A 16051-nucleotide genomic window follows, 5' to 3' on the forward strand; every position below is an offset into this window, starting at 1 on the left:
GCATGCAGGTAAATGTACTTTGTGATGGCTTTGGTCTCTTTCCTACTAATGCTGATGGATGAGTGGCTAAGGATGAGAAAAAATATATATTCACACTGCAGTGATAGGAATTATATGATTTACTGTCTGAGTACCATTCTGCACCATGGTAATTATCATGATATTAAATAGCTGAGTGTCATCATAGAAGGAACACAAGTCATTAACACAGTCTACATATAACTCTTAAACATAATTGCTATGTAATATTTCGGTGATTGAATTAGCATGCAGACCTGTTTGCATGCTGCCAGCAAAGCTATGCAAAAGAAAAAAAAAAAAAAAAGAAGCTGCTTAATCAGAGATTACTGCTGTTTCTGTCTTTAATTGAATGCTTTTCCAAACATGGCAATTCAGGGACAAGTTTTGGAAAAATGTGCCACTTGTGCTCGGCCTTGTTAAGGTGTGTAATTTGCTTCGATGAAGGATGGGAAGAACACATATGTATAACTGCAACTATGGCATAGGTACAAAAGTGATACTTGCCTTTTCATGGGCATCGTGTTGTGAATCCACAAACCCACCGAAGTCAAGTTAATGTCCTGATCAGCTCTTGATCAGGTGCCAGACTGCAGATGTTACAAGATAGTAATAACTGGCCTTAGGGGAAGGATGATATACCCCCTATAACCATCAGAAAGTAAATGTAACAAATTTCAATGTTAGACAATCTTTGACAATGTAAGAGAAATCACATTTTTATGATGTATATTTGGTATGAAGATTGCTTAAGCTGTAATGTCCATCAATTTTCTTTCACTTGCAGCATTTTTGCAAGGCAGTGGCATGTAGATTCAAAAGAATATGATCTCTATAGCAAATTTGCTTTACATAAAAGTATGATTTTTGTGATAAAAGAGTGATTTTAATGTAACTATTTTTTCTATAGACAGATTTCATTATTTTCTAAAAGTCGTTTTCCAAAAACTACATGCAAAAATCTCAAGAATTAATGTCTTGCATCTCTTGACAGCTTGTAAGACAAGCAAAACCAACAGGTTGATGTAATCTTTGTTACAATATTTTTCTAACCATTTTCTTTATTTCTTCAAAAAAGTAATAATTCCAGAAGTAATGGATTACCTGAGTCATGAGCAAATACAAGATAACTGCACCTCTGAAGTCATGTAATGCTGCTTCTGAATGCATCTGCATCTATACCTGAAAAAATGTCCCGATAACTTTTAAATAGATTTATTGCACTACAAATTCAACATACTAATTTAATTTTGAGCTGATTCACGTTCCTGGAATTTATCATTCAGAATAACCAGATCAGACTGAGAGTTTTAGTTGCGCTTAGAGCTTAATACATATTTATTATGGAAATGTGTATTGTAAGATATATTTTATAAAGAAAAGTGATATTTCTAATATATATGACTGCATTCTGACAAAAATTATATATATATATTAAATATTAATAATTATGGGATATTTCAGTCAGTTTGTAATGCTCATGGTTTTTGTTCTGAATCAAATTTCACCATTTAGTTACCATAAACAGTAAGGGGATCAAAGTTTATTATTTCATCAGAAGTCTTTGCAGATTTAGGGAGATTTCGCCATATAAATTCAAATTGAAATATGCAGTTAGGCATAGTATGCATAGTGTTTAAATGGAGTTTTAAAAGATACTTCTGTGTTAAGTAAACAACAAAAATGTGTTTGTATCTGTGTTTTTGAAAGAAGCTGAAAGATTTAAATTAATTCTCACCATAATAGCAAAAACAAGTTAGGAATTTTAAAAAGTTGCAAGCAGTCACTGAAGAGTAGCCCACAGAAGTAGGCAAAAATCAGATGTGGTTGAATTTTTGTTAATTCCTTTTTAAGAATTTTACTTAATGACTATTGTTGTTAGTTACTAAAAATAAAGATTGTTAGCTGTGAACAGTGAGGATAAAATACTCATACAAATAGTAGCTAAGACAATGGTGATCAATTATTACTTAGCAGTTTACAAAGGAGTTACTACTAAGTTCTTATTAAGTTCTTATTAAGTTATTATTACTTAAGCAGTTCTTAAATCTGTATAAATTTTTAGAGATAAGTATCTCTTTGAAATCTTTTACCAAGCTCAGTTTAAATTACAAGATTCAATGTTCAGCAGAAGTATGTCTGTTGAATGGAGTCGAGTTCTGCAGCTATTTTTACTGTTGGATTCAGCATCCAGAAAAACCTGGAAAATAGGTGTTCATTCTTTAGGGTAGAGCTTAAGTCATGAAAATAAGACAACATGAAATTTTGTAGTGTCATTATGCAATGTTTATACCAATATTGGATTGACCTTAAATGATTGCATCCCTCAACTTTTTTCACATATTTTGAATAAAACCAAACCTAGAACAAAATTTATCTCAATAGACAGATTTTTTTTTTTCTTCTCAGAATTACTTATGTCTCAACCTATCCGCAATTTCCTGAGTTAGCCAAGGCTTATGTCTATGTTTTACACACAGTCTAAAATTGCCAGGCAATTTCTTTGCGCTCATGTTTTACTGTTCGCAGTCCTTAAAAATACCCATACTGAACTTGAAAGAAGTATCAAATGAATTATTAATGGCCACTCAGAAATTTGTCTTTCATTTTCAACTATAATTAGGAAAACGTACAGGGCAGCAACCAAAAATATTTGAGTACAGTTGTAGTATTTGTCCTCCCAAATCTGCCTTTTTTTACATTCTGTGGATTAAATTTATATTCTGCCAGGTTCCTACTTTTTACAGTATTAAATTATGGTTGAGAAAATGTATTTGCAATGCATATCACACTTGTACATTTTTTATTCTCTTCAGGTACAATCTGCATATGTCATGTCTGTTTTTCCAGTGGCCTCAGGAATATATAATCACTCATCGGCAATGTTATTTGCTTTTTCCTTTAGGGGCTGATGTTATCAATTTTGATGGCCACGTAGTGTTACCATACAGATTCAGGAACAAGAAAATGAAAACACTGAAAGATGTCATCTCTCTGAAATTTAAGACCTCTGAAAGCGAAGGTGTAATCTTCCATGGAGAAGGACAGCAAGGAGACTATATCACCTTGGAACTGAAGAAAGCCAAACTTGTTCTAAATTTAAATTTAGGTATGCTTTGATTGTTTAGTTTTGTGGTAGTTTTTAACTCTTCCACAAAAATTTTAGGTCAAATATTTCATCTTCTTTCTCACAGTAATATGATGAGTCACATCATTTAATAAAATATTGTTAATTCCCTTTCTATATGTTGAGGGGGTTTTTCTCTCCTTTTTTATTCTGTGTGAGATACTCTGAAAATAAGATCATATAGAAAAGCAGATTAAGCAATATATTGCCTTTACACAAAGAAAAAAAAAAGCTTGCTAGAATTATATTTGGCCTCAGCTGTGGCTTTGTGTGAGAGGACACTGTCAACACTTCTAGAAGAATAGAGGTCACCTTTAGGAACCTTGTAGAAAAAAAGAGTACCACTCTAGGAAGCTACAGGCTACATGATGTTCAGCAGCCTTTCTAGAGTGTGTGAAGTAGGAATAAGAAAGGAAAAGAGAAAGATTGCTTTATCAGGAAATCTTATGATGAAATCTTGTATATGTTACTCTAATTCCAGCATCCTTTTTCCCTCCCAGCTAAAGACTACAGACTCATGAGTCACTGGATTTATAAAGTACATTTATTATGAAAAAAATCCACATTTATCTGGTTTCAGGTATTTTTTCCCTTAAAACAAAAGAACTCTAGAAAAAAATTTCATGCAACTTTCCTTAGTTCTCTTACAAACATGTGAAGAGGAAATTGTTCCATTCATTATTTACATTGAATAGTACTTATTTCCACTCTCCTTGTAACAATCAATATGAACAGATGAGGAGGAAGAAAGCACATATTCCTATAGCAGTTATATATTCTTAACAATTTTAATTGCAGTAGTAACCCAGTCAAGTTCCTCTGTATTCTTTAGTTCAGTCTGTCTTTGAGGATGTTCTTAAATCACTAGGCTGATAAATAGGACTAGACCAATAAATGGGACTAGGCCCTGTGACACACACTCACTCAATAAACAGAAGAAATACTTCATAGTATTATTCTTCCTCTGCCTGAGAGTACTGTCTTTGCACCAGAGACAGTAAAAAAGGATGTTCATCTTGGCTGGTGAGATCCAGTGACTTAGTTTCAAAAATCAGGGGGCAGGAGAAGGATGAGACAGAGGTGGATTTAGGTTTCACTTTGCACTGGATTTGACTTTGCATTGAAGAAACTGAGGCTCAACGACATGCATGAAATTTTATTTTATCTTTTAACCAACAGGATCAGTGGCCTTCAGCATAAAGGCCGTATGGTCATTTGTAGGCAAGTAATGTCTTAAGCCATGGCAGTGTGATTTGCCAGAACGTATTAACAACATGCACAAACCTTAATGTCTGAGTTGCAGGTATACTTGGTGGTAAGAAGTTCACAGTCTCAGAAATGCTTTAGGTTCTCATGCATTCAGAACATGGAAGATTGCACTGAGTTATTGGGCAGTGCAGCAATTTTTTACACTTACTGCTGAATTAGTCATTTGCTGCTTCAGTTGAGATCCATGCTATCAACCTTTGCTGGCTTAGCTATGTCAGTCAGATGGCAACGAGATGTGATCTCTCACTAGCACAGCTGCACTGGCAAACCCCCCTGGAAAACAAAACTGTACTCTTGCTGTAGTTTGACTTCCAGAATAGGGAGATTGCTGCAGGAGGAGAGACTGAAATAAGCTGTATTAGCAGAAGATGTTTTTTGCAGCTGTTAGCTCAGTCTGCATTGAGCCTTTTCCTATCTGCTTGCTGGTATACTGTACTGGCAGAGGCCACAAAGCAAAGAACTCAGACTGAAAAGGCTTGTTGTTGCCAAAGACTCTTTTCAGTCTCCATGTCCTCCTCAATAGTCATAAATCAGTACAGTTCCAATGCAGCTCAGGACATGGCCCAGAGGTGACAGCTTTTCATTTCTGTAGTGTAGGATTTAAAACACAGAAACCTCATAGTTGAAAACAACTTTACAACTAGAAGTTGATATTGCTTCTCTGATTTGCCTCCAAATAACTACTATTATGAATTCATACATATAATATATTTATACAATACAATTATCAGATACTTGCTGTATTTGGTCTGGTTATTTGTATTTATGGCAGCAACTCACCACTGGGCAGAACTCAACTTCATAGCAAACTGACTTTCTCCAGTTTATTGTATATCTGTATATCCAGTTTATTGGTGAAATATTGACAGAGCAGGGGGAAAATGTTTGTCTAGCTGGTATGAGGTGAGAATTGCTATTGTTTCTGTTCTCAGGCAGCAACCAGCTTGGGTCCATTTATGGTCACACATCTGTGATGACAGGCAGCCTCTTGGATGATCACCACTGGCACTCCATCGTCATAGAGCGCCACGGGAGAAACATCAATCTCACCCTGGACAGACACATGCAGCACTTCAGAACCAACGGAGAATTTGATTACCTGGACCTGGATTATGAGGTAGATAGTGAAACTTCTTTATTTTCATTCAAATTGGCTTTATAAACATAAGTCCAATGAGAAAAAAAGGCCAACACAATTTAAGATGTTTTGGTACTTTTTGTACCTCTGTTTTAAGTATTTCTTCCCTTACATTTCCTGAAATTTTCTTTCCAATGGTGTTCTAAGTGTAAATTATGTTTCTGTTCATTAGCCTACCAAATCCCATCTGGAGTAACAGTCATCGTAGGCCTTTTTTTTAAAGTGTGAGATCTGTGCTATTCAGCAAGCTAAGCATATATGACTTTTAAAATCTCTAAAAGCAGCTGCTCTAACAAGAAAGTAGATTTTTAAAAAGTATGGTACAATCTGTTATTGCACTCAGGTGATAATTTTGCACTTGAATCAGAAAGCATTATTCTGTGGTGACAATATCTGCTTTTAGCAAATGAAGCAGATTAGAATTTTTTACTAATATGGATCTTGATCTGTCTTGTCTTAGGTAGATGCTTCCTTGTATTTTCACAAATATGGCATCAGTAACTTCTTTTTATAAAGAAGTAATAAAGAGCTAGGAAAGTTGTAAGAAAACTTATTTAATCATCCAGGTTAAAGCACACAACTGTGGGTAATAATTAAATGTGGATTTGTTGTTTGATTACACTCTGGCTTCTACAATTATGAACTTGTTCAGTTGCTCAAAATTGTTACCTGAAGTTCAGCATGTTGGTTATTGCAAACTTTGTATAATATTAACTTGCACTCTTTGCTTTCTAATGATAATTAATGTGGTTGGCCTAGCCAAATATGTAATTTCTACTCTTACAACTTATTAAGCAGTGAGAAGGAATCAAAATGATGTAACAGAAAAAAGCTTGAATTAACTTCTATATTGAAATTTTTGCAGACAATCTTTTGATCAAGAACATATGAATGTTTGAGAAAGTTACTTATGATTGTGCTACTGATTCAAATATTTACTTATATTCCAGCAAATCTTTATGAATACATTCTTTTCTAGCAGTTATAATCAGCAAATGTGCCTGTACCTCTATTACTTACTGAGCACTGGAGATCTGAATTGAGCTACTGAAAACTCACATAAATAGATTTTATTCAAGTGAGTGAGCTACAGAAAATGTTAGGCTGAATGACATATACCAGATTTTGGCAATTTTTTGCATATGTATGTGTGTATATATAGAGATATATATACACACACACATATAGACACATATACATGGAGCATGTTTACATAACAAATATATTCCATACAATAAATTTATCCATAGTAACAGTAGAATTCAGTTAAGTCACCTTCCCATCCTCTCTGACCTTGAGAGACCTTACTGGCAGTTCTCAAAGGTACATTTCATTCTCTGTATACATGGATCCCCTTGCATTAAAGGAATTTATTTGAGAGTGTGTGTATACGTTTCTGTGGTTCATATAAACTCAAGAGCCTTAACCTCTTCTCCTTTCTTTCCTCTCAATTATCTCACTGGTTTTGGAGTCAGTCATCAGAATAAATTTATGTGCGTTGCCTTTGTGATTAACAGTGGATTAACCTGAAAGAATCAAAACAACTTCTCATAGGCAAAATAGTTTCTAGGTTAATCTCTTTCAGAAAAGTTAACACAAAAGAGGAACAAACATTACTTCTGATTGCATTTTCAAAGTGAGAAAAATAATCATGTAAATTGCTCTTAACTCACTGTCATGGTATGTGGTTTTTTGCTATTTTTATTCTTTTCTACAAAATTCTTTCTTTTCTATTTTGTCTCATCCAAGTCTTTGAGTGGTTGTCTTCATCTTTATGTAGCTGATTTGGCCTGCTAAGTCATGTGGTAATTCCTCATTGATTATAACTGCATCATAAAAGCATGTTCTCTGTAGTAGAAGATCCTTCTGTCTAACAGAGAATAACATCTTTATGTGATTCTGTAAATCCTTCTAGATGAAGCAGATATATAAGAATTAAGGGAAAATAATGTACCGTATTGGAGCCCACCATTGCTGTGCTGTAGTCTGAGCTCTGGCACATGGTTAGAGCTGAATTAATCATTTGAATCAGATTATCTGACTAATTTCATGTCTACTTTTGTTTAGAAAAAAATACTGGGATGGACATTTATGCCAATTTCTTTGTTTGAGATGCATATTATCTGGTAGCAATCAGAAGAGTAGTTCATATATGAACAACTGTGATGCGTGTCTGTCCACAATTTGGACAATTGTAATAATACTTGGGGTTTTCTACCATAAATATTTGCAATCACAAATTCATTACAGATATTTTTGTGCTTTTGCAGTGCTTATCTAATACACCCTTTTTCTTTCAACAGTGTAGCTCTCTCATTTTCCGTGTTTGAGTATTCAAAGAAAACAAATGCATCTACAGTAAATGGATTTAAAAGTCTTTGCCTTCTAGTAACTACATGCCATTTTCTGTTTCATTCATAGATAACCTTTGGAGGCATGCCTTTTTCTGGGAAGCCAAGTTCTAACAGCAGAAAAAATTTCAAAGGCTGCATGGAGAGCATCAACTACAATGGCAATAATATCACTGACCTTGCCAAGAGGAAGAAATTGGAACCTTCAAATGTGGTAAGAGCATAATTTAATGGTCATTTGCACCTCTGCTTCTCCTTCTAAAGAATGGTAGAAGGTTTGTGAGTGTGTGTAGCTGATAGCCTTGTGGTATACTGGAATAATATAGAACACAAAACAAATTTTATCACAAACCCAAAGATCTTATTGTATGTACATCTGAGCTAGATGGATTGCTGGAGTGCAAAAGTCTTTGGAAGGGAATGCTTCTACAGGCTTTTCTGGTAGGTTTGAAAAGCCTCAGGATATTAGACTTGGAAATCATTGTTTTACTTATTAACATTGCAGAACATATTGTTAGCATTTTATTCTATTTTTGATCTTACTTAAGTGTTCATAGTTGCTTTCACGTTCAGACTTGTGGCTTTATGGACAGGGTGATTAAGAAAGAATGTACTTTAATTATTGTGGTTTTAAGGCTTTAAAAATCTGTTCCTGAAACTGCTTGCTGACATATAAGGCAATATGGGTAAGAAATAAATGTATTATTGCCATGAGTTTGAGATGGTTTCAATAACTTTTCAAGTCTTTCTTCAGTACAAGCTTACAGCCTTCACTAAGTCCTGCTAAAAATATGCAGGTTTCCACTATTGCTTTTCTCTTAATGTAATAAATAGTGAAGTTATACATACACGGTGATGATGTCATGCAAAAGATTGACTAACATTTAATTGCTCCTTGGATAGTAAAACTGAAGTTCCATCTGATTCTATAAACGCTAGGGCTAAATGGTCCAGAATAATCTTGAATATGTGTTGTTTGCCAATACAAAGTCAGTAATACACCCTGATATCTAGAACAGTTTCTGTACATTAATTTCTTCAGTGTTGTCAAAGGCAACGAGCATGATATTTATACCATGCATTAAGACTCCACTTTTAGAATTTTTTTGACCCATTCTCATGAACTCCTGCATCTTTGATGACTTTTTTGGATTTTTTTTCTTCAAAATTGCCTGTGCTTTACTTCCTGCAGGGCATTTTCAGCTGTAATGTAACCATGATTTCAAAGATTGATGCCTGATTTGGAAAAAGATCTTTTTATGCCTTTGCTTTTTGCACGGTCGAACCCCATTGCAAGGTAGCGGGACATAATCAAGTCTGTTTCTGAACAGAAGTGCTACTTAAGAGGTTTCTGTATTGCAAATCCTATCCTTTAAAATCCTAGCCATAGTTAGCAGACCTGCAAAGTCTCTGAAAAATCATCATTCTTGTTTTTATTTGTTTCTTTGTTTCTTTGCTTTTAAAATTCTATTGCCTGTAACATGAAAGTAAAATCCTCCAAAAAAGCCTTGACAATATTAGTGCTACATCAAGAGGTTATGGAATGCTAGTTTAATTTGATGATTCTGTTGATTTCCAGTTCTGAGAATGGCTATAAAAATAGAAGTGACCTTTGTTTTCAGTAGAATTACTTTAATTGCTTCAGCCCTTCAAAAGCAAAATCAGTTTTACTCTAAATAAAGATGAATTTTTATGATTTTTACAAAACCTTTTTTCCTCCTAGTTTTTAGCCTGATTTAGCATGCAAAAAAAGACTTGTTTGACACTACTGTTGTTGCTAAGCATTATTATGGTGGTGGTACTTAAGCAATCCAACAGGGATCAATGCTCCATTATAGGAGATATACAAACCCATAACAGTAGTCACACCCTGTCCCAAAGAGGGCCAGACATAAAAAAGTGTAATGAGGGTGAACACAAACAAAGTAAGCTGTGTGGTGATGAGAATATCATAAGGGAGGGAAAAAATTCAGAGGAAAGAAGGATTTTAAAGAGGTGTGAGACAGAAGAAAATAATATTCTTAGATAAAGATATTTGAATTTCAGAAGTCACACAGTGAAAGGAACTTGACAAGTTAATTTTACAGAATGAGGAGGCCTAGAAAATCAGAGATTATAAAATGATGATTTATCTCTGAAAAAAAATTAAATTAAATAATTATGTCTCATATACATGCGTATTATGAGCAAAAAAACACCTCCATCCATCTTTTAAATTTATTGAAGAGTAAGAGTGAAAAGACAAATTAAAAGTATTTTAAATCTAAAATACAGTCAAACACTGACTTCGGTAATATATTTGTTTTAGATTTAGAGGGTAATAATAAGGGGTAAAAAGTTCGTGAGTCTTTTGTTATGTTTAAAATGGCAACAACTCATAAGGAAGAACAAGACAGAGGGGTGGACTTGAGCAGTTATTGTTCTTATTGGTGGAGCCTGATTTGTTCTCACCAATGAGTCAGAAGAGAGTAATGGAGAAAAGGTCAGCTGAGACAGACAATGTCAGGTATCTGCTTTTCTCCTGAATCAAGTTGTAAACAAGAGTTGGCAGTGGCTGACTACGCAGTAGATGTCTGTATGCAACGCAACTCAGGACTAAAACAGAAACAGGGAACATGCTAGTAAACTATCTTCCAGTCCATCTTGTTTTCTAGTAAAATATAACAAGCTTTCTAGGACTTTCATTACCTTGCATAAATGAATAATATTGACCCTTGTACCAATACTGAGAAAAGACTAGGATATTAAGTTAACAAGAAGTAGTACAGAGAAATTTGAGTTTCAGAATTCAGTCATTTTATCAGATTTTCCTACCTAGAGGTATATTAAGGGCAAACAACGTGAGTGCTAATTGTATTTAGTTTCCACAGAACAGTCTCTCCAGTTTTAAAGCCTGTAACTGAAAAATGCTGAGGAGAATCATATTTGCTATTCTCTATCCTTACATTCAGTAGGTCTATGCTGCACCCAATTCTACCTCTCCTATGCCATGTGCTATTGAGTGGAATCATATGCAAATTTAAGCTGAGTGTTTTATTTAAATTATTTATATTAACCAAACATCCTGTTAAGCTCAAAAATATTTAATAAGCTATTTTAAGAAAAATACAGAAATAACACAAGAAACTTTAGCATACAGCACATTGTTTGTACTGTATGAACCATCATGATTTAGCAGGCAGCATAGTCTTAATAAATTGCTTCTCTTTTGGGAACTGCCTATTCAGCCAGTAGGTTTTTTAATTGGGAAAAGTTTTAAGACCCAGTAGTATTTACGCAAGGGATAATATTTGAATTTGGATAAGCAAAATTGATTTATAAGAAGTAAACACGAATCTAATTTGCCATACAGATTAAAGATTATGATACGAGGCTCAAACTACACAAAATCAGTTATTTTTACCTTTTCGCTATCAATGTATTTTGAAAAGTTCTCTGATAAGACCAACAGTTTCAATATTAATGCTCAGTATATGTTTGACTTCCAGATGCCATTGTCCAGAGAACTATTCAGCAAGTCACTCTGAATCTACAGAAGAGGATCTCATTCTCTTTGAAAAATGGGGAGGCTATTATAGAGACAAGCTGCAGATTAATTTGAACTCTTGACCTAACACTAGTGAGCAATCTATATAAGATGGACTGTACTTAAAAGAGGAGTCATCTTGTGAACTCCAATCATAGAAGGAATCAATAATCCAGTTCATATTAATCTGAATAGCTCACTAGGGAAAATGCTAACTATCAAAGAAATTAGAATTATGTGTCACTTCTTCAAGAAACTTTTTATGCAGTTAGGCTGTCCATGGGAAATGCATTCACTGATGTAAAAAAGGATTTGAATCCATTCAGTGCCATTAACATTAATAGGTGTTATACATCCAAGTATCCAAAACATCAGCATGACAGGAGAGTATCAATTGGATATAAAAGCCTTCTTGTAACAAGGAAATTGTTAGTTCCTCTCGGTAACAAGGCAGCAAAAAGAAACTCAAAATGTCTAACAGAATACTCTCTGAGCACCTATTAATTGGTATCTGTGACTGAACCATGAGATGTCATCTCTTAAAAAATGCTGTTGCCTTCTCAGTCTACACAGCACTGCCTTAACTATGTAACAGAAGTTGTTTCTAATTGAGGGTGACATTACACTGAGAATGATAACCAAGGTTTACAGATACTCTCCACCTCTTTTTAAATGTAAGTTAAATTTGTGGTTTAACCAAATGTATTCTGTAGCACACTTTGAAATGTTCAGATTAAAACTATTCACCACAAGCAAGTTAACTATTTTGAGTTAATGCTTAGTTGGCTGAAAATGTAAAATTAAAATCTCCAGGCAACTTTTAAACAACATCTCCCCACACCCCCCAAAAAAAACCCACAAAAAAAAGCAAAAAAAACCCCCAACCAAACAACCCCCCCCAAAAGCAAAACAAAAAAACCAACCAAGCAAAAACCAACTAAACAAACAAAAAAACCCCAAAACAAAAACCTAATCAGAAAGCGAATCAAACCCACAAAAAATACCCAGAATAGCCAAGCAGCTTAGCAAGGAAGTTTTTTTGCCTTTACTCATAAAGTACCTGCAATTTCTCTCATCACACAGTTATTTAAAAGTTTTTTTTCCTTGTTTTAGCTAATTATTTTCCTAATTCCTCGGATATTTTTTTTTCTATCCATGAAACTTGGGTGCATTAAAAGAACATGAGGTTCTGTCATGAAGAGCATATCAAAGAAATCAATTTAAAGAAATCTATTCTCTAGTTTCAGATTACTGGAAACATCAGTGTTCCTTAATTGATCATGGAAGCTGCCAACCTGATAGTATAGTTACTACTAATTCTACTGGCCTTTATAGGTAGACTGTGTATAACTTCTGAGGTTCTGTAGGAAATCGAGTCTGTTATGCAGAATAATCAAAACATCTATCTGAGTGCTCAAGAAAAAATATTATTTTTATTCTTCTTTTTTTTTTACATGAAAATTCTATATAAGAAGCTGAATCAGCCATACAGGTTATATCTTGTTATGACACAGATCAGTTGTTTTCTGATGTGATGTTCTTTTAAAAAATGATGGGTTTGGACATCAGCAAATGAGTGCTTAAGCTTGTATATTGACATCATCTAGCCCACCTCCAATTGTAAATATTTACTTAAAAAGATTTACCTAGGTCTTTTCTCCCACACATTTTGAAACACAAAGTTCCTACCTTGCTTCCAAATTCTCTACCTTCCCTCACATGCATTTATACACTATGAATACAGTATAAAATGTGACATAAAAGCTTATATCAGGAAGTCAGTAACATGGCATTTAAAAATAGTTATGCAATAAAGATGTTGAGTGACTCCTGTTGGGATTCTGAAACCTGCTCAAGTGGGTCTCATCTCTAAACATCTATGTACCTCTAAAAATGTTGTTCAAACCATAATATTTTTCTCAATATACAAATAAATATCAAAGGAATTGCTATCTTGATCATAGTAATAATTTCCATACTGCATCAGATATAATTCTTCCTTCCCAAATAGAACTAAAATTGCCTCATAATATTCACCTACAACAGGGCAGCAGAAAACCTAACCACAGGACAGGAACCACTTTGTCACATAGTCTAGGAATTCTTCAGCAGAGGAAGTTTTCCTTTTATATTGCATTCACGCATTTAAAATTAATTCTGGACATAGATTTCTACAAACTATTTACAATTTCTAAGGAAAAGGAATGGTAATACATCCTACCATTGTGGTCTTTTGTGAGAAATTACATGAGAAGCAGAATGAAAAATTTACATCCCTACTTCTAGTCTTGTTTACAGATACATTTTAAAGCCTTGTAAATCAATAAAGTTGACTGGATTTTTGCCAATTTTCCAAGGAGTAAAACTTTACACTATGAAAACTGTACTGTAGTTTCTTTTATAAAGAAAATTATTTACTGACTACAAATATTAGGCATTGTTCATGATCAGGTACTCCAAATCCTTCTACTTCATGAAATGAAGTATTAGCTTATCTAGTATTATCCAGCAGAAAACATAACAGAGAGACTGGCTCCTCATGAGCTATTGTATACCCTTCTTTCCCAACTTCATGTATTCTATTGATTGACACAAGATGTAAGGGTATTTGGAAAGCTGGACTTATTTTTATAATTGCTGTTCAGTTATAGGTTTCTATGATGACCATGGACAAAACAAGTTTATCTGTGATTCATTTATTTGTCTTTGAAGTGGAAACATTAAAGTTTTCATTCCAGTCTTAGATTACAACTCTACAGGGCAAAGTCTACCTTTTATTTTGCATATGTACAGTACAAAAGATAATAGGACCACTGCTAGAAAAAAACAGAAAATCAGCAACAACATTATAATAGTAACAAAACCAATAATATTAATAGCACATCTTTATCTGCAATATGCATTGATTATAGTAGTCTCTAGGCTGAAAAAATCTGGAATACTTTTCTAAGGTACTATGAATTTAGTGGAATCTTACAATTTTGCTTATATTTTTGCTTCTTTCTTTGTGTTTTCCTTAGGGAAATTTAAGTTTTTCTTGTGTGGAGCCACATACAGTGCCTGTCTTTTTCAACGCCACCAGTTACCTTGAGGTTCCTGGTCGTCCAAGCCAGGATGTGTTTTCAGTCAGCTTCCTTTTCCGAACCTGGAATCCAAATGGACTTCTTGTCTTCAGCAACTTTGCAGATGGCCTGGGAAATGTTGAAATGGACATAAACGAAGGCAAAGTCAGTGTCCACATCAATGTCACCCAAGTGAAGAAGAACCGGATAGACATCTCGTCGGGTAAGTGTGAGGGGGTTTTTTTTTTAAGTTTGGTATAATTTTTATTGGTGTTGTTTAAAAGCATCATGTACCTAAAAATTAAAACAATCACTTTACAAAATTTAAAATTTATATTGCAACTGCATTAAATTCTTTATTGTATGTTTCACTGAGTAAGAGGTATAAGACTATGAAACAGTTGTTAGATTAGAAAAAAAGATATAAATATTCTTCTTCTGTCAAGAAACCCAGAAAATATATTACCCGTTATGGATAAGGCAACGTTGCTTCTTTTTGCTTTCTTCCACCTGTCTTGGAGTTTTCTCTGCAAAAATATTTTGTTTCAAAAGGGGAGTGTACTCAATTTTTTGAGAGTAGCCTAAAAATTAGGCTGCTCCTATTACTTCCCAATAATTAGGAAACTCTCATTAAAAGAAAAATTATCCATTTTTACCATAAATATTTGTATGGAATTTTTAGATTTGCATAGTTATCCTGGGAAAATGTTGATTTAGTTTAATACCTTGTTGTTAATAGTGTTGCAACAGGCATTTCAGTGCCTGTGAAATGAATTGTGTGTCTGAACATAGGAAAGCAAGATGCAGCATCTGCCAGGGAAGGCTGGAGAAGGATCTCTGCTGTTGTACAGCAAATATCACAGCAACCTTCTTGTTCTCTTCTTGTGCAGGGAATTAACAGATGCATCATATAAAACTGCTGAGCTTACTAGAAGTCAAAATGGTCTGCCTTTGACAAAAAGACCTTTGACCACTCTGGTCCTATAGATACAAGATGCACACTTTTTTCATTGATTATTTTTAAAAGCTGACAAAGCAGGATTTTACGTAGTCAAATATGCAGCCTTCTATGTTACTGCATGTGTAGGTATGAATAATTCTATAGGGTATGAACAGACTTCTGTCTACTAGAAGGAGTGAAGCCTGGTTATCACAGAGAACTAGACTGACTAAAACAGCATCCTATATGCAAATGTGTTTTCTGTTTCATAGCTTTGCTGCACTTACACCTGCCACTTGTAATATCACATTTTCCCAGCAGGAAGTTAAAGTCTCTCTTAGTCCTTATTCTGTGCGCCTCTCATAATTTACTAACTAGCTAACTAGCTTTTAGTGTCAGCTTTCCACATTAACATGGGGACATCAGTACTTCATTCTGGGCAGTCTAGTGTTGGCTATAGAAGCAGTAGTTGAACTGGCTGGCAGGAATTACGAGGGAACTGTAAGCTGATGTGCAGGTGGCAGAGTTTGTTCCTGCACATCTCTGCAGTAAAGATGCTGATATGGAGCAGAGTTCTGGTTTGCCTGGTTTTATTTTTCATAGTTCTCTTTAAATAACTT

General features: G+C 34.3%; 1 protein-coding gene across 2 annotated transcripts in view; it reads left to right on the forward strand.

Moving 5' to 3' along the window:
• CNTNAP2 (contactin associated protein 2) overlaps positions 1-16051 on the forward strand; it is a 1030565-nt gene that overhangs the window by 478727 nt on the left and 535787 nt on the right. For both annotated transcript variants that reach the window (XM_032681831.1, XM_032681841.1), the window contains 4 exons: positions 2924-3127; positions 5347-5531; positions 7974-8117; positions 14450-14714. In XM_032681831.1, coding sequence (XP_032537722.1) covers positions 2924-3127; positions 5347-5531; positions 7974-8117; positions 14450-14714 — 798 coding nt within the window. The remainder of the gene's footprint in view (positions 1-2923; positions 3128-5346; positions 5532-7973; positions 8118-14449; positions 14715-16051) is intronic.

This window comes from Chiroxiphia lanceolata, chromosome 1 (assembly GCF_009829145.1).
Source record: "Chiroxiphia lanceolata isolate bChiLan1 chromosome 1, bChiLan1.pri, whole genome shotgun sequence".
Lineage (NCBI taxonomy): Eukaryota > Metazoa > Chordata > Aves > Passeriformes > Pipridae > Chiroxiphia > Chiroxiphia lanceolata.